The sequence below is a fragment of the Paramormyrops kingsleyae genome, chromosome 4 (assembly GCF_048594095.1).
Source record: "Paramormyrops kingsleyae isolate MSU_618 chromosome 4, PKINGS_0.4, whole genome shotgun sequence".
NCBI lineage: Eukaryota > Metazoa > Chordata > Actinopteri > Osteoglossiformes > Mormyridae > Paramormyrops > Paramormyrops kingsleyae.
The window spans coordinates 33,410,535-33,436,758 of record NC_132800.1 but is presented as its reverse complement, the minus strand read 5'-3'; the positions used below and the strand labels follow the sequence as shown (position 1 = coordinate 33,436,758).

The 26,224-nt window shown below is 45.0% G+C and overlaps 1 protein-coding gene across 1 annotated transcript; it reads right to left on the bottom strand.

The window, feature by feature from the left end:
* Positions 1-15,564: 15,564 nt before the first annotated feature.
* On the bottom strand, positions 15,565-26,224 carry snap47 (synaptosome associated protein 47). The gene is made up of 5 exons (XM_023815732.2): positions 26,111-26,224; positions 24,929-25,470; positions 23,812-24,320; positions 22,974-23,104; positions 15,565-18,666 (listed from the first exon to the last, which is right to left on the bottom strand). Exons 2-5 carry the CDS (start codon positions 25,423-25,425, stop codon positions 18,520-18,522), a joined length of 1,284 nt encoding a protein of 427 aa, XP_023671500.1. The 5' UTR covers positions 25,426-25,470; positions 26,111-26,224; the 3' UTR covers positions 15,565-18,519.

The following is a 26,224-nucleotide window of genomic DNA, read 5'->3' as shown; positions in this document are numbered from 1 at the left end:
TCAGACTCGAGGGGGGGGGGAGATCTGTCCCTGGGTCTGTTATTGCAGCTATCACCTCACAAAGCCTGTGACACCCCAACCAAAGTCTAGTCGGGGTCTTTTGCCGAGAGCTTCGGGGCCAGTAGACTACAGAGAAGCCAGAGGAGAACTGGCAGGCAGGAGGGTCTGTGAATCCTTCCACAAGCTTGTGTTTGTGACCTGCAGCATTACATTAAATACATGACAAGCATTTATTTAACAAACACTTTTCTCCAAAGCCACACACAATGGAGAGGGTTAGGGGTCAACCAGCCCCCATAGCCTTTGCAAAACAGGCTTATACTGCCAAACAAAGGAAATAAGGTTTCCCTGGATGAATATGTGCGATTAGGGTAAAGACCACACTCAAAGAGGAACATCTGAATGGATTGTAGCAATAGCCTGTGTATAACTAAACATGAAGCCTTTAACAGGTATCCTTATAACGACTCAGGCATAAAACAGAAATTAAAATATGTGCGTGATATTTCATCGAGTAGCATTTGCTAAACTACAGGGATCCCGAAGTAAAACGAATTATTTGTATTGGAATTGTCCTTAAAAACCCAAAGGCCGAAAATGCTCCTATGCTTCTGAACTTTCTCGGAATCCCCCCCCCCTTCACGTCACGTTATGGTTGAGTGGCATCTGAGTCTTTGGGGGAAAATGTCAATTACACCTCAGAAGCAGGGCAAAAGAAGAAAAAACATTGAATGTGTGATCTTCCTAAGACACAGCGGTGTGCCATTCGCAGATCCAACCATTACTGCTCCACCAATGTAAACGGCAGCCGAGGACATTTTTTTAAAAAGTCGTTTGATGTTAATTGGGAACAGCTGACAGAATTAAAGCATGCTGTTTGACAGCTCCACGGTTTCCCTCACACAGAGAATCCTTTAACAAATATTCCCAAGGATAATGCATCTAGATGTGCCCTATAATCACCAGAACTTTTCTCTCCACTTGTTTTAGAAAACAACCACGATGCATTTTAGTTCTTTCTTCCAATTCTAGCTTGAAAAACGTACCCATTTAGCTACACATGCAAACGAACAAATCTTTCAAAAAATGTCAAGAGATCTGTTTTTCTTGGTTGGAGCAAACACCTGGAGATATTCTTATCAACTTGTCAAACCAAGGTCTATGTGCTCAACAATGCCCAAATCACTTCAGATATATAGTTGTTGGCTGCTCTGGCCAGGGATTGCGGTAAGGCATTCTTCGGACATTTGGGATCGTTTGCAGTAGTGGACTGGTGACATATTTTAAATGCACGTCAACACCAATACAAGGACAAGCTGACACAAAATAGTGTCTTTTAGCGAGAGATCTCGGAAGACCTTGGATCAGGGATCTACATTCCAGCTGGTCCAGGACGCTTGGGATGCCCAAGGCTAAGACAACGGGATACAGAAACACAACATCTTTCTTCCATCTACACCCACACCACTCTGGTTATGGGGGTGCACTACAAAAACAAGCAGCTCAACAAAACGAATGCCCATCCAAAAAATGCTGCCAAAACCCACTGGCATTCCTGTCAATCAAAGTTCAAGGATAATCGCTTCAGGAATTTCACACTTGCAGGTAATTGCATATTTGTCATGATGAATAATACCTTCAGCATCCTTCAGGACATAGCTTCTTGCACTGGAATTCCTCGTAATCCTCGTCATTTGGATTTGGACTGAACTGAGGACATTTATGCATGGTACACTATGGTTTTGGGAAATTCTTGCTTTGAAAATTTCTTTTCCTCTGGTTCCTCCAGGCATAATCAGGTCTATAAAGCTTTCCTAAAACATGTTTCTTCCATACTTGAGCTTTCGTCAAGGCCAAGTCCATATCAAGAGCAATTTGCCCACTGAACCTTTTATGATAATTTTTCTATTTGTTGGTGTCTTTTACGATAACGTGTTTCCAGGCCTGTAGCCAGAAATACATTTCAAGGGGGCTCAAACCTGGGGCCTATATCATGGAGCGGGATTTTTGGGTTAGCATGATAACTTGTCGGATTTAAGGTAGTCTGGACTAAATGTAAGTGAACAAAGATAAAGTTCATTTAAACAGTGGCACCTTAATCTGACAAGTTATCTAGCTAACAAACAAATCTCGCTTTGTGATACAGGCCCCTGGCGACATGTCTGGTTGGGAGCAAACAAATTTTGGGGGGTGGTTCAAACCCATAAATCTACTACACGGCTATGTGTTTCCGTGTCTACTGTTCGGAAGTTAATACTGTAGGTACCATCTGCATTTTCACAAATGCCGATAACGAAGCCAGGGATACGAAAATGTCCACGCTACATGTGGACGTGCTTCTGTCTGGCAACGTAGCGGGGCAAGCGGAACGTCGGCCCGGAGCGCCGTTCTAGGCGGCTCCGGCAGCGCCGCCTTCCATAGAACCCGCACGCAACGGTGCATCTGGATTATGACTTCACAGGTCGCCTAGTCAAGGCCACTGCTTACCAAGCGGGCCGACTGCCAGCAAAACCCACGGATAAAATGACTTTCCCTGAGTCCCACCCAAGTTCTCCCGGTTCCCTCATGCAGCTGAAATGTAAACTCCAGATTCTCCAGGGTTTCGGTGGGCCGATCTGGGCTAGCTCGGCAGGATGGACAACGTGGTCCTGTGGCAGGTACGGGGATGTTATTCAAGGCTGGGAGCATTGATAGCTTACCAGATCCATTTGACAGACATTACAGCTCCATCTGATTGATGATATTGCTAAGCAAATAATTTTGTTTCGCAAAAAGGAGGCATCTGGAGAAGGATGCAAGGAGGCGTCAAAGCAACACAGAAAGTATTCTTACTGTAGATAGCAAATATCGACATGAACAAAGTGAAATCCTGGACATTTCAGGCATTTTAGGTCCCAAAATAAAGGAAAAAGAGGATTTATCTTAATTGAGACACTGTACAATTAAAAATGATTGTCATTCTGTGCTAGAAAGTCATTTTCTAATGGATTTGTTCCAGATTTTCATGCTACATTTTTAATAGCGATCGTTGTACATCCCTGCCATCTTCTTCAAAACCCCCTGAAAACCTTATTCCCCAGGATCTAACAATTCAACAATTATGCCCCGTGGTGCAGGAATCTTTTTTGATCCTTGTCGTGGAGTTAAGACTTCCAGAAAAAGTCCAGCTGTAATTCAGTCAGTGAAAAGAAACATATTGCTGCTGTGTGAACACTGTCATGCTGCCTTATTTTCAGTCATAAGGAGAAACTTACTATCACCTTGTGTTATAGTGTCCTGGCTCCCCCTGTGGCCAGTGCTGAGCACTACAACAGACAACATCTATAGCTGTAACATTTTTTATAACACGTATTAGTTTTCATTCATTTAACATGTCCAAAATTTGCAATCGTAAAAAATACGTTTAAGTGAAATATATAAGGAAACTCAACAGTGCCTGGATCAGCTAATTTATGACTTTTCAGTGTAAAGTGACTTTGATGAACTTTGGACTGAAGCTGGGGACGGCACTGATTTTCATTATATCTACATTTCTCAGTAACTACGGCTCTTCTGCGCATCGGCTGTGCATTTCCGATCAAGACCTCGTCAGCGTCACGACGTGACGCTATAACGCGGCACGTGATCACCAGCCTTCCGATGTGACTCTACTAGACTTGTAACGTAGCCGCTCCTTAGATAAACTTTAATCTTATCATGCCTTCAAAACACAACGCAAATATCCACCTGCGATGGAGTAACGTAAAAGTCAGCCCATGTACATTTCTTTTTTGGGGGGAGGATAACAGAAGGATTTTTCCAATCATCTCTACCATTTTTTCTTAAGCCTATCCCATGCAACACTGGGCATAGGGCAGAAGTAAACATTAGTTGGGATACCAGTCATGGCAGGGTATGCGGGACAAGCTAGAGATGCCGAATAGCCCACTTTTGGGCTACCACAGACCAGAGTGCCCACAGAAACACGTGTAACACGGGGGGGAAACAAGCAAATTCCACATTCGAACCCTCAACCCAGGAGATGTGATGGGAAAGTGCTAACCGCTGTGCTGCCCCTAGCAGGCTTCCTCAAGCCAATCAATGGCATCCAGTGTCTTCCTCAACATCACTGAAATCCCACATGTGAGTGTCAGGATTCCCACAAGAAACCTGTGACCAAATTAGCGTGTCCCTCTCCAGAGTCACAAGCCATCATCAGGGTGACTGACGAGCCCGGTTTGTTGCTGTAGAAGCAGGCAGTCTGCCCTTTCCCCTCTTCCTCTCGTCTGAAACGAAGTGCAGGGATCTGTCTTCTGGTCTGGGCCTGTTCTCATTGACAGCATCCATTTGGCTGGGGTCTATCAGCCTCTACCCAACTTGACCCCAAGCCCAGCCGTGAAAGCCGTACAGTCCGAATGATGGGTGTAACCCCAAGCTAGAGTCAGATCTGATTTTATGGCCTTGATAGACCACTTTCTGCCCCGGACTCTGCAGCATGCGCACCGGCGTCGCCCGATAAGTGTTTGCCAGCGGATGGATGACCCAAATCTTCCTTGCTTGTCAGACGTCTTCCAAACCCACACCCTCCACCCCATCCCGCCTATGCCCCCAGTGGGACAGTCCAGCCCCACCCAGCCACTGATAACAACACCGCGGGCTCTCAAATGCACGCCAAAGAATATCATCATGACTCAGAGAGTGGCTGAACAGCGGGCTTGTACAGTATGGCATCACTCCTTGGGTAATTTATTGTGGGAGCTAAGCGTTTCCATTCGTGTTAAGCGCCACTAAAAACAGTCTTAGGGAAGGTTTCTGGGAGGCCTCCTCGTAAAAAGGCCCGATGCAGCGTGATCTGGCCCCCAGCCTGACAACCTGTTTGGGGAGCTGTATAGATGTGATTTTAATTAATACACAATCCACTCCTCACCCACCAGCACATCACGCAAGTCAAGGGTCCATTCGCGATCGTGTTTTCAATCTCCGGGGTGAGGGGAGTGCAATGCCTTTTTCTTTTTTCCTTTTTTCAGCGATTTCATCTTTCTGAAAGAAAACAACCAGACTGAGGAGAAATCTTAGGCCCGAAAGCGGTTTCCATTACGCCGGGCTGGGGGCGCTGTGAATTTCCACGCGAAGCAAGAGACGAGGGAGAGAAAATGACTCAGATAAAATGCATTTTAATTTTAGATTACGGCCCAGACAGAAAAATAAACTCAGTTTTTTAAAAGAAATTGAGCATCGCGAAATAATAATGAAAGGATGCTTCCTACGGCTCCAGAAGTGAAGAATTCAACATTCTGACCAACAGTTTCCATCTCCAAAGTATACTTTAGCCGTCTGGGTCCATAGCTGCGTGAAACGGCCTCTTTTCACTCCTTGGTCTTATTTATTGGGTTTCCTATTAATTCAGTTTTCAGACGTCTTTACATTGGGCCCCTTGCACTGCCAAAGCCTGCAAGTGATAATCTATGATTTAATCATGGGGGAGTTGATCCTCTAAGATGCAATATTAATAACTGTAAACGGTAATTAACGCGTAAACCATACACTGAAGGTATTTTATTCATACAGCGCGAGTATAACTGATCGAAAGCACATTTCAGAATTAACCACTACTGCCATCTACTGTGCCACGAAAGACTCACGCAAGCCACCCTGCCCCCACACTCAGTATAAAGAGAAGAGGATCTCTCATGGCTTTGTGAGACACATTTCGGATTTAAAACTGTAGATTCCGGAAGGAGAATGTAACTCCACCAATCATAACGCCCAGAGTGTGAAACTTCCATCATTTGAACCTCATCCGTCTCATCTGTTTGATATTTGGGTGGGTGAGATCATGTGTGGTGATTTGTGCATGGATTTCATTGTTTTGCAGATCACAAAATATAATTAGATAGAGCAGACACGAAACATTGTGCCACCTCAATTACAGTCAGATGGTTAAAAACACCACCAGATTCTGGAAGGACCAGTAAGTCATCCTCAATGCATCATGGGCTGTCCCCTGGCTCAAGGCATCGCGTTGAGGCCAGATCTTGGTCAGACCCGGCCCCGATAGTTTGTCTTGGCCGGTGTCATGGCCCACCTCATTCTGGGAGGAGATGAAAGGGATCCTCTTTGGAAAAATTGAAATAGAAATCAAAAGCGTGCATCCGAAACCAAAGAAAGGATAACAATGACATGTGCAGGAGACGAGTGATATCACACTGAACCCTCTGCTCCCTCTCTATGCAGCTGGGAAAGTACCTTCCCGACATTGCCAGAGAGTTCCCCGGTCATGTGGTGGCTCCTTGTGTTTTTGGAGTCCGCTTCCCACTCGTCAGGATGGTCAAGCATGGGAAGCTGGCGGCCGGGAGTCCGATCGGTTTCGACGGGCTCCACAGGAAGCAAGAACACACGAAATGACGCATGAAAAATGTGGCACGACAGACAACTGGGCCATTTTCAAACCATGTGACCTTTCAGAACTGCTTTTTCCCCCCCCCATTTCATCCAAGAACAGAAGTTTGAGGAGTAGCATTAAAAATCCAGGAGGAGAGAAAGTAGCCAAGATACCACAGGTAACAAATAAATGATTGTGACTAAAATCTAAATGGCAGGTGTGTGATCACTGGCATTTCTGTTCTTCTGTCTGTCTTCAAAGGATAAAAAGGACATCTCAGTCCCTTCAACCCAAGGAGAAACACACATGTGTTCTGTGTTGGTAAGGTTGGCTGCTTTTGGACTCTTGGAAGTTGACAACATTCAGTCATGGACGCCATCTCTTTCCCTCTCTGTGTGGCCACCGCACAGGCCTGGATGCCTTAGCTGGATGGTCAACTGGGCGTGAAGCAGCTGGAGTGGCTGAATATAGGGCTGAGGGATCCTGTGTCAAGCTTTTGTCAGACAAACACGGGCAGATTCACTATGACACTTGGGTTTCTCAACCAGCAGAGCAACAGGGCTGACGATCAGCCAATTGATCATTTTTTATGTCATCATCCGCATAGAACGTCCTGGTATGCTCATCTGCTATTGTTTAATTTTTTTTTTACACCGGTGACAGTTTGACAGCACTTCTGGTCATTCCAGTATGAGGTTAACCAGTCAACTTTATTTACAGTAGATAATTTAATGCGAATGAATGCATGGAAGGGAGAGAATAGAAAGCATTCTCATCCACGCTTGTGTATCAGGAGTTGCCAGAAGTCTGTCAGTGTTATAAAGATGCAGGCAGAATCGTTACAGCTTTCCCTGGATCATTCTTCTGTGGGCAGGACTTTCTCCAGAAATACTATGACAAGGTTTTACCTTTGGTATGTAGAACAACATTAAAAAAATAATAGAAACTCTTCCATGAGACAAAGGGCATTCATACTATGTGTTTATTATATCTCCAAAGAGAATGATCCACAGTTCAGTTGATTTGGGAATCTGGTTGTGTTGTATCAGCATTTCAAAACTGTGATGTTTGTTGCTACTACAAGTTCATGGAAGGTTTGACCGAACCGGAGCTCAGGAGTCTCGTTATCTGCAGAAACCCTGCTGAGATTTTGTATATCAAGCAACGGCTCTGTGCTCTTGTGTTGGGAGGTCATTAGTACGACTCTGTTACATTCAATCCAGGCAATATCTGTTCCGTACGGTTGTGGCAAGTGTTAAGGAAAATCCCCCAAATCCTGCAATCCTATTGTCATGCTTCTCTCGTCAGGATTTATGTCAACATTGGGTGGGACTGGAACATCTAGCAACTAATGTTATCCACACGAGTTGAAAGCCTCGCAGATTTGGATGCAATAGTGTTTGGGCAGGAGAACAAGCTCCCAAGCAATGATTCTGTGGCGGCACCATCTCCTTGGTTCCACCATTAGTTATTTTTAAGATTAATTGGGGTACATTTCTTCTTAATAGCGTAATCTTGTAGAAGCCGGTGATGCTGATACTTTTATAACCTTCCTTGAAACTGAACATTAAAAAAAATGAAGTATATTAAGGAAACAACATAAATTCTACGTATGAAAACAGAAAAGTATTCGTGGAGGAGCAGCCATTGAAAACTGCGGGCTAACACATATTCTTTCCTGGCTAATTTATGCTTCTCCACAGTTTTGTAATAGCAGAAATCCTTAGCTTGGATTCATTAGGTCCTGAGGACCTGGGAATCAGCAGCGAGTGTTTAGGCCAAAAGGGGCCAGATGTTTGGGCGACTGGTAACAAAGAAATTAAGCTCCAGAGAGTGCTCTCTCGAAACGGAGATTATTTTGGAGAACCTTCCACTTCGTATATTCTTATATGCTGACAAGTGGGTGGCAATACTAATTTGAACATGGCGGGCGCTCGTTTGAGTGTCACCTGGCAAGAGAAATGCTGCATTTAACGTTTGAATGTTTGACGTTTTCCTGAGACTCCTTTTATCACGTCAGCGGGAAGTTTTTGTTTTCATTCAGGAATGTACTGACCAAATTCACCTGCGGCAACGCTGGACCTTCTTCAACACGGCCTTGTCTGTGACCACAAGTAGGAATTTTTCATGCTTTGAGTGATGCCCTCGTGGTTATATGGAAACAAACTGTGGTGTTATAAGCTCTGTCATATGAATGATCGGGGAAGATGTTAACTTCGCAGATGCTGTATAGATGTCAAACTCTATGTCAAATTTGCCAACACTGGTGGAGGCAGGTAACTTTAAATTTCAATACACAGCACAGGTTCTGTTACTGCGGCCACCTAAGGTCTGCCACCCCCCCCCCCCAACATTAGCTCTAACAAGCCTCATATCCTGCCCCTGTAACCTGATGCTCCCTGCCGAGGGGGGGAGGGGGGGGGCGACACCTGCAGCCACCAGCCACCTGCCAAGACGCCTGCCTGACGATTATCGATCACACGTCAGCCACAGAGTCCCAGCTGGACCGCGTCCCAGAGACGCCGAACCGGAGAGGCCCGATTTCCAGAGCAGGGCCGTTTCAGAGGGCTTCTCTCTCTCCAAACAAACAAACAATCACAGCAGCGCCCTCTAGCTGAGGATTTTAGTGTGTTCTGATGTGACAGAACACATACGCAACAAACTTGCAGTATATCTTTCATTTCACAATTATATGTATTTTTTGTGCATGTGTACAAAGACTTGAGAGTTTGAAATGACAGGGGGTGGGGGGGCAGAGCTTCATAATTTAGATGCAAAAGTCTACTTCTTGGGAGGGACAAAACCAAATTAAATATGGGGGGTACACACAGCACCCCCCTCTATCTCCCAGTTCCTACACTCCTGGTTGTCTAAGATATATAACATCCCTAGAAACTGCCAGTTTCAGACAGGGTGAAACAATGGGTGCTTCTATCTGAAATTGGAATTTCACGTAAATAAGTCACATAGGCTCAAAACGAAACGAAAAAAGTATCCAGGCCTGACATTTTTAGGACAATTTCCACTGTGCAGAAGGAAGAGATATTTTGTTGTTGTTGTTCTAACAGTCGCTAGGGTTTTTTTTTTTTTGACATGACACGGAAATACATTTAAATCAGGCAGCGGGTAGCTAAACAGGCAGTGCGGGAAAAAAAAAAAACGCATAAAACTGCCTGCTGTGCTCTAAATTGCGGCATTAGAGGCTGGAGAGTCCCCCTTAGTCTCATACAGTACATATATAAATGGATGTATACACATATGCACAAACACACAATTATGAGCCCTTTTCCACGCGCGAGTGCACTCGTTACGTACGTCTGTACTCACAATGAAAACATGTTGGCTGAAGTGTATTTTTGTGTTATGTATAATGTATACGCACAAAAGGAGGGAAAAGTGAGTCGCGGCACAGCAGCGGGAACCGCAGCGAGTGGCTGACAGCTGGAGCATGTCGATACGCTGGTCAAGGCCGCCGGGCGGCACGGCGGTCAGCCACTTGCCATGCGGCTCCCCTCCGCCTGGTTTTTCCGCGAGCCTCCATTCCTGTGGCGGGCAGGGCGTCAGCTGTGGTGGTGACCGAGCATTCCAGTTCCCCCGTTCGGCGTACACCCCCTCCATAGCGGTTACTACCTCCCCAATTCTCCACTCTTTATCCCCACCTGCACCTCTGGCGCACTCACTGCCGGGAAACCCGTGAGGCAACATGGGCAACTGCTTAGGGTGCCCTCTTCTGACGGGGCACTGAATTAGCAAGTGAATTTCACTTTTTTTTTTTTTTTGGATGGGGTGCGGCAGGGGGGTTGGGGAGGTGGTGAAGCTTGCCTAGGGCACCAGATGGACCGGCACTAACCACACCCTATCTTGGACGGGTGGGGGTACCTCCAGACACAACAATCGCACCCATGGCTAAGAACACGGCTTAAAAAAAGCCACGAGGTGCCTGTCATTCGATCCACACTTAAAAAGACTGCATAGACACAACTTGGAACCGCAGAGCTGACATGGGGGAGGGGTGTAGGGATTGGGATCTTGTTTACATCCGTGGCCCATGTGTTAAACGAGTCATACGAGGAGTGCCCAGCCGGGTTCTGGGCAGCGGGAGAAGGCCGCCGGTAGCATTGGCAGACCTCCAGGCCTTTGCCTCACAGCCCAGCCCAGCCGAATGAATCTCCGCGTCTGGCGTGTGGCGGTTCCTCACGTGGAGGCGGGCAGACGTGGATCGGCATGCGCCAAGGGGCCGCGGTAATAACAGGGTTCCCTGCAAATATGCGCCCCTGTTTACAAAGGGCCTTGTTCTCATACTCCGGGGCTGGGAGCAATTTTAGCGGCAAATAGCTTCCCATGCCGATTCAGAAATGTTTTGATAGTTTTGGTGCCTGTTCATAATGTTTTAAATGATGGGCAGCTCAGGTATCACCTTTCTCTAAACTTTTTATGATTTTATTTGATCTTATTTTTGTTGTGTTAAACATAACACGCCAGTTCTTTTTTCCCCCTACGGTACAGTCCGGAACCTTAACATTCTCCGTTGTGTGTGAAATTTCGCTCAATTCGGAAAAGGCGTACGCAGCATGTTGCTAGAACCCTGACAGCTGCTCGTTCATCAGGACTTCCGACTGAATTTACTTCATTAATATCACACTGGCATTTAAAGCAGAGCCTTTATTTAGTTTGCAATATTTTATCACCCCGGTCATTATATGGTAACTTGAATCTGACCTGCTGACTTTATCTGAAAATGTAAATGTACTGGAGTGATGAATGATTTAGCGCAACAGTTTAGGCACTTACAAGGCCTGTAACCTGTACAGGAAAGTTAAGGAACCATCCATCCATCCATCTTCCTTGAATGCTGACCCAGTACAGGGTCACTCTGAGCCTATTTTGCATGTGTTTTCGGTAATAATAACGTAGTTGTGATGCAGAACTCTGAATTGCCATGAAAAAGACGGCACACCACTTCGAAGTACACGTCGTTCCTCCGGGCTACAGTGGGACATTTACTAAAAACTGAAGCACTGGTAGCAATTTGTGTCCCTTCATGGTCCGCTGATTTATTGCCAGAAAGGTCTAGGTTGCACCAATATCAAATTATCATGCCGCAGTGTATTATTTTTTACAAGGTATTACCATATTAGAGGATAAAATATGAATGCTACCGCTCTCCAGGAGCCTGACAACTCTGGCACAGGAAGAGTAAAAAGGTGTAAATTCCTTTTGGTTTAACTAAACACGCCTTCAGCTTATGGTGACTTTATGGCCTTGTCAGGCCCTGTGTTTAAACCAGCCTAACCATACCTGTCCAAGACAATTTTGACAGCAAACCTCTAAAATAAAGGCTTGTTCAGGGCGCTGCTGTTGAGAAGTGCCTCGAGCAAGCTCCAGCGCACAAATAAATCTGACAGGCATACGGCAGCGAACTCCTGTGACGCAAACAGGAGAATCTCGCTAATCCGAGAGTAACTCTCTCGCTGTATTGGTTTTGACATCTCTTTGGATTTGCTCTGCTCCTCACTGAGCTCTCAAGATGTAAAACGCAAGACAGAAATATTATACAGATGTGTTCAATTCAGACATGCCCAGAAGTTACCGGCAAACATGAATAAATCCAAAGCAAGCCCTAAAACAGTTTGGAGAAGAATCCAGAATAGAAGATTACAGCCTCAGTTGACCTTTGGAGGTCACCGGTAGAGTGAAAATATTCTCATTTATTTCAGTTTTTATGGCCTATATTGGACGAAGCGATCCTGTTCTCTCAAAGCCAGTGCTGATGACAAACCTTCACTGGAACAACCCGCTAAATCTCACCTTGTGTTCAGTAGTTATTTAGTCTTGCAACAAGATCTTTTTCTGGCGCCGAAAGCAGCTAAATCGCAGGATTTCCGCCAGCACTCTACGGCACTAAACCCAAATTTTACATTGTAATTAAGATATTATTCAGAAAATGTGGCAAAGGTATAATTATATTTGAAATATAGCAAGTTGTAAAAGCGAGAGAAAATCTTGCGGTTACATTAAGCCGTATTCTGCTGCCGCAGATCGTTTCGTTTAGGGGGTTATATCAGCAGGAGACCCTCCCTGGTGGGATAGAGCCAGACCGGGGCGAAGGCACAGCGTACAGCTCACTGGAAGGGGCTCCCGATTTTAAGCTGTTTGCGAGAAACTGAAAACCACCCCATAGACTAAATTTATTAAGACATCAGCCCAGTGACTCTGTATCTTTCTGGTATTGTCAACTGCTGTACTCCAATTCCTGACTCTTACTCCAACTAATATATGGCGGACATCAAAATAAAATACAAAAAAATAACTCCTGAAGCCAAAAAAGAGACAAAGCCAAGAAAAACCCTTCAGCTGAGAACAAAATGTTTATTTTCAGTTTTGTAGTGGCTGACAGTTCAACTTTGTTTCTAAGAATGGATCCTTCTTTGGAGCAATGTGACACGGTTTAGGTCTTGCTGACATTTGGTGTTACACACACCTATACGTTAGGCAGGAGGTCTCCAATGCTGGCCTTGTCCTCGTACGGCTGTGGGATACGTCATTCTGGCAGTGGGATATGTCACCAGCAGGCTGGACTGCTGTTACCACATTTCCTCAACTTATTTACGTTGCTGAGTGAGCAGGGTGCTCAGGCTGAACAATCCCTTTAGAGTGCAGCACCACTGGCGGAGCAGTGCTGGGGTACAGATTCATGTTTTCTTCAAGACACGTTCTCAGGAACGCAACAGATCTTGGAGGTACCAGGTTTGCTCTAGCACCATTCAGATGGCCATGGATGACCCATTGCTATGGCTGGAAAGACCCTGGACCCACTACCAGTCAACGCCTATGTGGTGCCCCAGAGTTTCACTGCCAGTGCCCCCTGTCTGAGACAAAGTAAAACTGGCTGGCTAAGTCAGTGCCCCCTGTCTGAGACAAAGTAAAACTGGCTGGCTAAGTCAGTGCCCCCTGTCTGAGACAAAGTAAAACTGGCTTGCTAAGTCAGTGCCCCCTGTCTTAGACAAAGTAAAACTGGCTGGCTAAGTCAGTGCCCCCTGTCTGAGACAAAGTAAAACTGGCTTGCTAAGTCAGTGCCCCCTGTCTGAGATAAAGTAAAACTGTCTTGCTAAGTCAGTGCCCCCTGTCTTAGACAAAGTAAAACAAGGCTTGCTAAGTAAGTGCCCCTGTCTTAGACAAAGTAAAACTGGCTTGCTAAGTCAGTGCCCCCTGTCTTAGACAAAGTAAAACTGGCTTGCTAAGTCAGTGCCCCCTGTCTTAGACAAAGTAAAACTGTCTTGCTAAGTCAGTGCCCCCTGTCTTAGACAAAGTAAAACAAGGCTTGCTAAGTAAGTGCCCCTGTCTTAGACAAAGTAAAACTGGCTTGCTAAGTCAGTGCCCCCTGTCTGAGACAAAGTAAAACTGGCTGGCTAAGTCAGTGCCCCCTGTCTGAGATAAAGTAAAACTGTCTTGCTAAGTCAGTGCCCCCTGTCTTAGACAAAGTAAAACTGGCTTGCTAAGTAAGTGCCCCTGTCTTAGACAAAGTAAAACTGGCTTGCTAAGTCAGTGCCCCCTGTCTTAGACAAAGTAAAACTGGCTTGCTAAGTCAGTGCCCCCTGTCTTAGACAAAGTAAAACTGTCTTGCTAAGTCAGTGCCCCCTGTCTTAGACAAAGTAAAACAAGGCTTGCTAAGTAAGTGCCCCTGTCTTAGACAAAGTAAAACTGGCTTGCTAAGTCAGTGCCCCCTGTCTGAGACAAAGTAAAACTGGCTGGCTAAGTCAGTGCCCCCTGTCTGAGATAAAGTAAAACTGTCTTGCTAAGTCAGTGCCCCCTGTCTTAGACAAAGTAAAACTGGCTTGCTAAGTCAGTGCCCCCTCACAAGATGGCGCCCTAGGCAGCCACCTGCCACCTAATGGGTTGACTAGCACTACCTGGGCATCACTCTCTTTATCCACACTCGCATGGATCGACATGGCTACCCACACTAGTCAGCCTGGTTCATCAAAACAAACACGCAAGCTCTCTTTTTCCACACCAAAGAATCCACCGCAGTGCATTTCCAACAACTCACCTTTCACCGCCATAGGCTATGTGTGCAGTTCCACAGTATTTCGGTTTATTAGCCGATTTGTGCTGTTTTTCCTGGCATGGGCCGGGCGAGGGGAAAACTGGCCACACACTAAGGTAGGGCAGATCGACAAACACAGTCCTGGTAATAATCTTTGACAGTTTCACAAATTGTTTCTGACACACAAGTTCCCCTGTAATTACAAATAGAAATCTGACATCGTAACCTCTTTTTAAATTCATTTGAAATGTCAACAACTCAGTTTAGAAGGCTAGAAACATTGAGAGTAGACTACAGGTTTGCTTGTTTGAATGGGTTCAGTGTCACTTCTGAAATGAGGACCTTGCACAGTTTCAAAGAAAATGTGCACAAAAATTTTTTTAAAACGATGCTATATTGATTCTTAGTACATGGTTTAATCGACAAATAAACACTTACACATGACATTTTAAATGCAGCTTAAATACATCAGGTAATCAACAGGACATTACAAGGATCTTTGCGTACATTTGAAATAAGTGGCTATGTCTACAGAATTAACACATCACACATGCAACCAGAGTCTTCTAGCAGGTCAATAAGAACCAGCAGGGACCAGTTTTCCATTAAAGGTCAGTCTAATCTGTATGATTTTGTTAATGATTAGCCAAGACTAGTTCCATTGTGTGATGGCGCATGAGTTAAATCGAAGATACAGGACATTTCAGCACATGGGAGTTCATGGGATGATCGGTGAAGAACCCACCAATCAGAGCACACTTCAGGGAGGCGTGGCAGCGGGGGGGGGGGGGCGGTGGGAATGGACCGATCCACCACCCGAAACAGGCACACAGAGCCTTCAGCATCCTGGAGCCCACCCAGTCGCTGTCCCACATCGAGCACAACAGCAGGTCATACCGTTCGCCAGCATTTGCGTCAACTGCGCCACAAAATCGCAGATTGTTTAAATAGTAGATGTTATCGCTCGCTTACGGATGGGTGCCAGGAACCAAGGGGTTCTGTTTGACTTCTGCAAGCCAAGCGCCTGCATGATCCAGGAGGGCTGACGAGACAGGCAGCAAACATCCGTCCCATGAAGGATTTACAGTACTGAACGCTTTTCCCCACAGACAAGTGACGATGGTTTCAGAAAAAACAACATTTCCATAAGAGCAGGTTGTTTAATATTTCTTTAATGCGATGTTGCATGTTTCCCTGCATTTCCTGCACTGACACTGCTAAAATACACCATAATACATGTACCTTGATTGTCACTGCACATTAAGTGGAGAAAAAGACTAACTGGTTTATTATTCGTGTTCATTAAGGTATTAATGACTATTTCAGACAGTATATTATACATAATACAGTATATACAGGTCCCCACCCACCCGGAACTTTCTGCAATAAGAATTATCCTCATAACTACCTGTATATATCCGTTACAGTTTAATAGCTGGAGCAAACATGTTAAAGTGCCAAGAAATACGACTGAAATCATTAAAAAAAAATTCCACCCTCTCACATAACCTTATAAACAGAGATCACAACATAACAGTTTGAAATAAAAAGTGTTTTAAATCACATTTAAAGTTTTATACCTTTCCTAAGCATGGCTGCGGCCCAGATCTTTCTACCTGTGGTGGTCGTCCATGTAAACAGCAACGATAATGTGTCAGTTTCTGCATCCCCCTGGTCAGCCCGACTAAAGCGAGCAAAGGTAAAACCCAGATGAAGGACTGGACCCCACCGTCCGCCATTTCTGCTCAGATACTCCTGGTCAAACTGCAGAGTGTGGTTGCTCTTCACACTTAACCTCTGCCTGTTGCTGGGGTGCAAAATTCTGTAGTGGAGTTTCCCTTTATATCTGAAATTCCATTATTTCCACAAGCGCCCATTTGTCCCTTAATTTTCCCACCCAACACTGTCCAATAAATAACCAGGTTGGTTAAGGGCACAGGGCTATAATTCCAGCTCCATCCCAGTCAGGAAAGAGGGTCTCCCACACAAATGTGAGTACCAAGCCTAGAGATAATCACAGTCAATAAGACTATTAATTACAAATTGACGGTTGGTTCCATTTCTTGTCTTTGTTTTCCCATCAGACGAAGACAGATGTTGCTTCCTCCTCACCAGCTTCTCCCCTCAAAGGAAAGTACCTCCTGCTTGCTCTAGCAGGGGCACCTCAATCTTCTCTCTGCCCCGATCTCTACAGTAAATGCAGCATTTCCAAACACTGTCCTCTGGGACCCACAGTTGCTCCACGTTTTTGCTCCCTGCCTGACAGTCCACATTTTTTTGCTATGGAGTTGGGAGGGAGCAAAAACATGGACCATCTGCTGCTCCCCAAGGACTGGACTGGGAAACACTGCTCTAATGGAATTGCTCCAGCAACAGGAAATTAATTCTGGAACACCTTGGGCCACCTCGCGCACGTGACGAAAACTATGGGATGTTTAGATCACCACAATCACACAGATAATTTGGTAGCAATGGCCACCATTTCCGCAGCTCTTCATTAATTGCACTGAAAAAATAGATAAAATCATGTAAACTTGGCAAATGAGATCAACTAAACCAATGTCTTGTCATACATTAAAAAAGCTACATTATCAAACATCATAACAGTCCACAAACCACATACAGTATATACACATATATACAAATACCAGTGACATACAAGATACATTAAGCTACATAAAGTATGTTCAGAGGTCAGAAATTCAACTGTGAAGTAGAATATGTATATCTTAAATTAAATACTTAAATATGAGCTTGTTACCTCCAGCTATTTAACGATGAAAAAAATCTATTTCAGCCAAAAATTCTGTCATCTGCTCTACTATCAGTATGTTCTTCATGTGTATCATCTATCCATACTTCCCCGTTCTGTTTAATATGCATATTAATCATCATCAGCATGTCCATGCAGCATCTGCTGAATATAATCATGGTTAATGTTTAAATTTTACTTGTGCAAAGCGGTCTGCAAAAAGCAACAATTTGATATCTCTGGTGTCCCATGTAGTGGAAATATTTTGGAAAAACATTCAGATTTTAAGATGAACCATAAACTTCTCAATGGGCTGCCCATGAAACTGGAACCAAGCAGTTTCCATCTGCCCCCCCCTCCACAGTGAGGAGAAGGCAGCCGTAAGGGCTTCTGGGAAGGAAAACCAGCACACGTGATTGGCTAGTTAGTGCCAATCAAACACAGGTTGTGCTACACTTACAAACGTATTTTCTTCTTTAGTCACCAAGAAGGGAAAGATAACTGGAATATGATCAAAATGGTGATCTCAGGCCTGACTCTGCATATGAGGATTAAAAGGCAATTAACTCCTACGATAAAACCGTGTTCAAAACTCGTTTAAAGATCTTCACTTGGTCCACCCAGGGCTGCCGAAACGGTTGGGTTACAGACAGAGATTTTTTTTTTTTATCCAAATATGAAATTCGACAACTACAGCTTGAATCTGATGAGAAAATGGATGACTCCCAGTTGCAGACAGATATATATGTATGTTTGCGTGTGTGTGTGTGTGTGTGTGTCTTAGTGCAGTGTCTCCCCAAAGTGAGCACATGCAACATGCCAGGGTTAAGTACAGACATGCACCCATCACGCACGCTCAGTCCCCTACAAGGACTGTTTTCTACATGCTTCTCTGGCTATACTTCCAGTATCTGGACATTTTTTTTTTTTTAACAGTTAGATGCCTAATTTTCTGTTATCCCTCTGAGTAACACAGCAGGCTGAAATACCCCTAATATATACACAACCCCCACTGGAACCGATGCACAAACGGCATCTGAAAAGGAGATTACCCAGTCCCAGAAATGCGTCCAAAAACAGACATGTCAGTTCGCTGCCACGCAGCGCCCATGCCAAGAAGAACAGCATTATCAAATAAAACCAGAGGCTACATTAAGGACAGATTTGACTGGTCCACGGCTGCTGTCCTGCAGTTCACTGCTTCAGTCCATACAGTGAACACCCAAGCCACCACGCTGGCTCCAGGGAGTATAAGGACACTGTCCAGGCCCGAAAAGTGGAGGCAAGCGAAGGAGCTTAGGTGCTGGGAGTGATTACAGGCCACCAGACACAGGGGACAAGGGCGGCAGAGGCCGAGATTCACAGCAGCTTCCGCATGCGCCGGGAATGTCTGTCAATGTTCATGGTGGCGCGGTCCGTGGAGGAAGCCAGGACGTCCAGCGCCTCGTCCTGCCTCTCCAGCTCCGACTCGGCCTCCAGGGCCAGGTTCTTCAGCTGGAGCAGCATCTGAGCAGCCGGGAGGGGATAAAACACAAGCACTCAGGCCCAGAAAGCGAGGCATCTGGGCTCACAAGTTATGGGCCAGAAGGGATTCTGAGGACACCCTCTCCTACCAGAATAAGAACTGGAATTCAAGATCTCATCTAGGCACTGTCGGTTAGGAGAAGGGTTTATGGGCACTGCATGAGAGTTCAATGGCGTTCCTCCAACCCATTCAGGGAAAAGCTCAATTTCCATCTCAAATGAAAGCTTGTAGCAAAGCGTGACCTGGTGAGCAGAGTGGCTGGAGCAAACCAGTGGAAGGGCAACCACAACCTCGCGAGAGTCACCCTCAACTCCACCGCCGGGGATTGCTGACCTAACATCACAACATCCAACTCACGGTCAACATTAGTCACGCTGTGGCGGGCCGTACCAGCCAGACAAACAGGGGAATATGTAAGGACAGAGAATTGGAATATCTCAGCTGCTTCAGGAAGACGTTTTGTTACCGGATATGGCCAAATGCAACAGTCAGATGCTACCTTTCTGGTAACACGCTAAGTACATAGTCCTCCTATTTCTATTTCACAGAACATGGTTTAATCTCCTTCACTTTTAAACAGCTTCGCCCCACACAAGCATAAGATAATTAAGAGCAAACTTCAAGAAATGTACGATATTGGAGTAGCTACGATCAAAGTAAATCAAAGGAAATAGTTGTAGAATGTTTAAACAATACTATTGTAATCATTGTCTTTATAGTGTAGTTAATTTCTTGATGTGTTTGAAAAGAACTGAAACCACACAATGGTGCCAGTGACTGTGCGTAGCTGTGGATAAAGGTCGTCTGAGTAACAAAACAATACCGACAGCCACTGTAACTCCACACTGCGTACTTATGATAACACCATTGTGTGAGGGCTTGGAAAAATGCTAGATATTCTGTTTTCCCATCCTGAAAGGTGTTTAATAAGCGAAAATTAACAGTGTGAATTACTTTACTGGCCAATACAGATCTTGGCAGCGTGAGAATTCAAACACTATTGTAACGCACCACTCCGCACTGATGAAAGGAATGAACTTAATATACAGCCCAGTATTGGGCGAATTGTAAATATTTGATGAAACGGCACAATACGCTAACTGACTGCCAATAATGAAACGTTTATTACAGAAGTGCGGAAAGAGGTACGAGGTTCAATCGCTGGTTCGCCGCAACTGCTGACATCCATCTCATACCTTCGCTTCTTGAGATTTCCCGCCACCAGTGATGCCGCGACTATGCCTGCCGCACTGACGGATCGCTTTTTAAAGGGCTCGTGTCAACAGCAGGCGGTTTCATTAAAGGTTCACGCTAAGAAAGCATACAGGGCTATCGGCATCCGCCTTCACCAGTTGCTGGCAAAATATGAAATTGCTATAAGATGAACAAAGATAAAATATTACTTTTTAAATGGGATTCTAACATGGCTAGACAAACACTCCATATAACGTCATCTTCAATTCCCTGAAACACGTTAAACAACAACCATGGGCTACCCACACATACTTCTTTGAGTTCAAGGGGGCAACTTCCAAGAACGTTTAGCACAAACATCTCAGTTTTCCTCTCTGTGACACCTACTGCTTTAAAAAATTCATTAAACACAACCGCCTCACCAGCCCAGGTATGACACTACCCAACAGGAATCACAAATATTTTGTTGACCACAGCACTGATAAGTTGGGACCAGCAACTTAAAATACAGACTTCACCTTTAACCCTACCCACACAACATTGAGATTTGCATCTAACAATTGGATTTCTTACACTTGAACGCTAATATTGATTACAAAATGCATTATTTTTTTAATTTACCAAACAGGGACAGTGGACCCATTCAAAGTCTATGTCCAATGCAGAGTTTGTGTACATTCTGGTGAAGAGACACCATTTATTCAACCACTACAAAGTCTATAAGTAAAGCTGGCATGAACTGGAATCAATGGAAACTGCAGTCATTAGCAGGACTTATTTACAGAAAGACCTTTAAAATACAAACAAAAATGCCTGAACTTGTCCCTTCATGTTAAAGGAGGACCTAGATGGGCATGTAGAGTACATCTAAAATATAACCAAGTTTGTATTAAGCGTAACATCTCCACATCACTCTCCATAAGGAACAAGGTCTGGTATCATGCAGGCTTAGGTTAGATTTTATGAAGGATGCTACAACTTGTGAGAATGCAGCAGGAAGAGGAATCAGAAGCGAGGTTGCTGCCTTAGGGTTGGGGCGGCGGATGGGAGAAAGCTATGAAAACTTCATTACATCAGACCCTCATGCTGATGGAACACATGCGTGCCTGTTCCAAGAAGCCTAATAAAGCACACGGCAAACCAGGCTGACACTCTCAATGATGTGCCAGTCAAAAGTTCGGACACACCGACCCACAGAAAGGTTTATATATATATATATTTTTTTTATGGATCCCGTTAAGCAAATTCTCTTTACGCTTTCCCAAGCTTGCTCTCGGCAAGTGGCTGGGAAGGGCAGCCACCCACAGCAGCACCCAGGGAGCTGGGGGTTAAGGGCCTCGCTCAACGACCCGCAGACAGGCTAAGGCACTGAGGCTGACCTCACTGAGCCACACGCTGCCCCAATAATTATAGAATAAAGACATAAAAAACATAAAATACCTAAAATTCCATATATAAGGATTAACTGCTGACCAAAAAAAAATATTTTAAAAATTATCGGCTGGGGCAGCCCTGTGGGTTGGGGACTCAGGTGGTCGCCGGTTCAAATCCCTGTGATGGCAGAGTGATCCCACTATTGGGCCCTTGAACAAGGCCCAACATATATGCTGAGCACTCAATGGCTGCTGTTCCTTCACTCTCTGGTCAAACTGCTCCAAAACCATATCCACGGTGTTTAGGTCAGGGGGGCAGGTCATGTGACATGACACCATCACTCTCCTCTGCAGGCAGGTTGGCACGTCCAGACTGGTGCTGTACACATAAAACATTAGCCGGAAGCTTGGCATTGGCACAACATTCTTATCCTGGAAGACCTAAAATCGTCCGAATACCTTATTTGCATGAAAACTGGAGCCTTATTTAGAACAGGTCCGAAAAAGTTGTAGACGTGACTTAGTCGCAAGACTTAATGCAATAAAGAAATCGGCGAGAATTCTTCAGACAGTGCGTGAGACAAACTTCGTTTCCATCGCATTTTGTATCTTTGACATACTTGTCAAGTTACGAGGCATTTTTTTTGGAGACAAAGGATTCATGTCTGGGGGCTGCATTTTCCCGCCAAGTGCCACAACTGCCACCCTGACAAAGGCTCCGCCGGCTCCATTCTCCTCTGTCTGCCGTCTTGTATCGCGTAATTGTCAGCATGAAGGCTTGCATTCACGGAGTAAGACTGATGTGGATAGCCAGCTAACACCCACAGCTGTAATCTGTGGCTAAATTTCTCCCGTCCTGGAACAGGCCGACTACGACTGCATTCCTGACAAGTAGTAAACATGCAGTGTGTATGGAATTAGTGGAATGGGATGATGGAAGGCAGCTAAGACGGGCGACCCATAGCACAATCTGTCAAGTCATTGTTGTGCTCCATAAATAGGCAGAGAGCCACCTTTACAACAATCAGCAGCTCTCAGAAACTGATTTGGCCAGAGGCAGCTCACAAATCATAAAAATCTCCCCATTTTACTCTGCCATGGGGGACTTTTTCCCTCTGGGAGAGGGTTAGAGGTACATAGTCTTCTTTATTTAACCTGTACCTGCTGATTTACTATAAAGGCTGTTACAAATAAGCATAAATTCAAACAACAAGCACAGTGCAAGCCATGCCAGTTCATTTCCGTTTAATCATTTGTGGAAAAGGAATAGGCCCTTAAATTTATAGGCTGGACAATATTTCTGTACTTGTTCCAGCAAGCTTTTACTGTTCCACGCTTTGTGCAATGTAATCTGAACAATAAAATACACATTGCCAACATTTCAAATAAAATAACCGACATATATAACCAAGACATGGTTTACAATTCCTGGATTCATTTGATGCACCAAACCTTTTCCTACTGCACCGCGATTTACATCTAAAAATAGGATTTCTCACACTAATATCAGTTACAAATAAAAGATAGCTGGCAGTAAATGATATACTTTGTTTTTTTAATACTGTCTACTAAAATAATCTGAATGGCTTCCAAAGTCGTAAAGCATATTGGATGTTCTCTCTCCCACTTCTGAAGCCAGGCAGCACTGAAGCATGACGTCTTCTGGAGGGGGGATGACGGACCAATAGACATTAACTACAGTGGCAGAGCGTAGCTCTCACCTGCTTCAGCTCCTGAGCTTCTGCCTCTGTGACTGTGGGCTGCAGGACCTTCACTTGCAGCTGGGTCAGGTCTCCTGCGGGAACCTCCAAGGGAACCTCTGTATCATGGCAGTGCTGGAGGAGGCTTGTTGCTGGGGTGGAGGAGACAGTCTTATTATGCTGCTGAAATGTGTTTGGCTAATAATACCACTAGGGTGAAATCTAAAAGAAACAAAAATCAAGTACAGAGACAACTTTACATTTTGTACAGAGAATAAAGACTTTGGTTACATCTGAGTTTCATACAACTAAAAACACCACTGCAAAAATTTTTTACAGATATAAAAATATTGATCTTACAATTTAGTAAGTCAGCTTCATGAATCGCGGTCAAAGCTGCTTGACAAAGGTCTTTTACTGCCACCTTGTGGTTAGCTGGTATAACAGTCTTTTTATTCAAGGTTTTTTTTTTTTTTCTTTTGCGCTACTCTGTGGGTCATAATTCACATGGGACGTTTGATGACTTACCACTCATAGCAGCTGCACCCTAAAAATCACATGCACGTTCTCAGCAAGCAATCCAGGTAAAGAATGGCGGGTATGTGACTATGAGTAACAATGAAGATGTAAATTTACAAAATTTAAAAAGAGAAAGCTATATTTTGACTAGTCAGAATGCCTACTAATTCAGAGATCAACAACTGGGAGGAGATGTTCCAGTAAACACTTCACAAGTCTGTGATGCAACACGTATTTGAGTACAAATGTAAAAACATGTTATGGCCATATGTTGCACCATCTGCTGGACATAGCATGTATTGCATTTAGGACCAAGAAGGCTCATTCCCTGGCTCCATACCTGCACTCCACACAGAGTCTGCCCCTTCAGGGTTACAGGGGGATGCAGCTGGGGTGGTCTGGAAGGCAGAGTATTCCGGCATGAATTCCACCTTTTTCTTGTACTGCATCTCCAGAACAGACAATGCCTCTGGCATCCGAGCAGAGAGCAGCCGGTAGCAGATGTCGGGCCGCCCGATGAAGCGCTGCCGCACGCTCAGCTCGTAGGGGCTGTGCACCCGCACGTCATCCACCTCCCCCCTCTCGAAGCAGTGCAGCAGCCGAGAGCTGCTGTCCCGCACCTCCAGTGAGGACACCAACACGGTCAGGCTGCCGGGCTTCAAGTCCAACTGTCCACCTTTCGAGACTATGGCCGGGATGCAGACGATCAACCCCTGCCTGCCTGCCCCCTTGGAGCCAGATCCCGAAGCATGGGACTGGGCAGCCTGCTCACCCTTGGCCTCCTGTTGGCTCTTCCAGGGCAGCTTGCCAAATGGCCACCAGGGCGGCGACTCTAATTCTGAAAGTAGCCTGCATACAGTGATTAGGGAAATGGAGGGAAAGGGTAAGCATAGTCCACTCCAGCTTACAAAGTTACTAGAAAACATAAAAATGAGGAATATTAACAATGTAAAATCACCTTCTACACTCTTCTACACATTTACCCCATTCCAGTGACACCTGAACTGTATACTGTAGAGTATTTTTACAGTAAAACTTAAAACCATGAGCTGTGCAGTTCTATGTATTTTAGCAGCGATACTATTTTGCTAAATCTTAATTCCACTTAAATATATCATAATCATAGGCTAATATTTGGCCACATGTAGCCAGTAATTTTTCTGACGTCAGTGTTGAAAAATACCAGCATCAGCAAAAATAAAGGCTACATGTGACAATCACAGCAATCATAAATCCATCCAAGCAAATGCCTTGTGAATTGCCAGTTCAGTTGGCATGTTGGTATTATGCCAAGATTACTAGTTTCACTTTCTCTCTTCCAGAGATTATCACAGGAGAGTAAATGAATAAACAATGTGAAACCAAAGTCGACAACTGTCTAAAGGTTTCTGACAAGCACCGGAGCTGTAATTCAGAATAACATAGATAGGAAGGAGAGAGATAATTGTGATATATACTTGTCTGCCACACCCAAATCCGACTCGATCTTGTCTAGTCCCTGCATGATGTTATCAAACTGCTCCCCCTGGTGGGTGAGGACCTTCCCCGTGTCCTCCAGTCTGCGTTGGGCCCCAGAAACTAAGCTGATCAGCTCCTTCCCTTTACTTAACGGGGCTGCCTTGGAAGTAGGGACCCCCGACGGAGACAGCAGCCGCTCCCTCCAGAAGTGCTCCAGCACATTGTAGACGACGACACGGTTCGGCCGGAGAGACCCAAACCAGTGCTTCACATTGCCCTCCTCCAGCACCGTGAGGGTGCTGAAAATGAAGCTGGATGATTCCATCTTGATCTCCACGATGCGGGACAGCCGGACGCTAGCCAGGCTGTCCTCGGCCTTGTCGGAGGTGAAGCGCAGGGTGGTGCACGTTAGGGACAATGCCCCGCTAACCCAGCGCTTTTCAGTGTTGATGTAATAGGATCCAGGCCAGCTGTGTATGGGAATATCCCTGCTCATCTTGGCTCCCTCTGGGAAGGCTGCAACAGCTGGCTGGTCTTTCACCTACAGCCAAAGTTCATAACACATTTCAGTCTTATACAAGCAGCCCAGCCCCGTGTAAATGCTGATTCTGGCTGCCTAAAAGCACATTTTAAGACTTAAGAGAGAATCACTTTTTGCATCATTTTGTTTAGGAAAAGATACAGTAGATAATGGATATTTACATACAGCACTCAACTGAAAATGGTAAAAATCAAAACTTAAAATCTCTCAAGACATTCTACGATTTGTCAATAAATAGGAATAAGCAACTAATTAATACGAACAGAGAAATATACGAATGTGTAGCTCGTTGTAAACACAGAAATCGGAGAGGCTGCTTGTATGAATACAAATACAGTGATAAGATGGGTTTCTTTACTCGACAGCTCAGTATATAGCCAGTCTCTTCTGTCTTGCCTTCGTTAAACTATGTGTCTGTCGGATGTATGAATATCGCCGGCAAACGAATTAACTGGCTGCCTATCAGTCTCTAGCAGTATTTTAGCCAGTTAGCTGGATACACTGAATGCTAGCTGGACAGTACGACGGCGGCTCCGTAAACATGAAACCGCATTTAGTATTAACAACTACTGTGTGTCTGACAAACTGTTACATTGGCAAAGAGTGTATATTTTAGGAAGGAATCGAGGCATATTTCGACCTTTCGGTGTAATCTTGCGCCGTGTCACTAGCCAACTCGCTAGCTGCACGTACGAGGTGCCTTTCCATCCGTCGCGCGACACAGGCCCGCAGCGGCAGCCTGGGAACCACAACC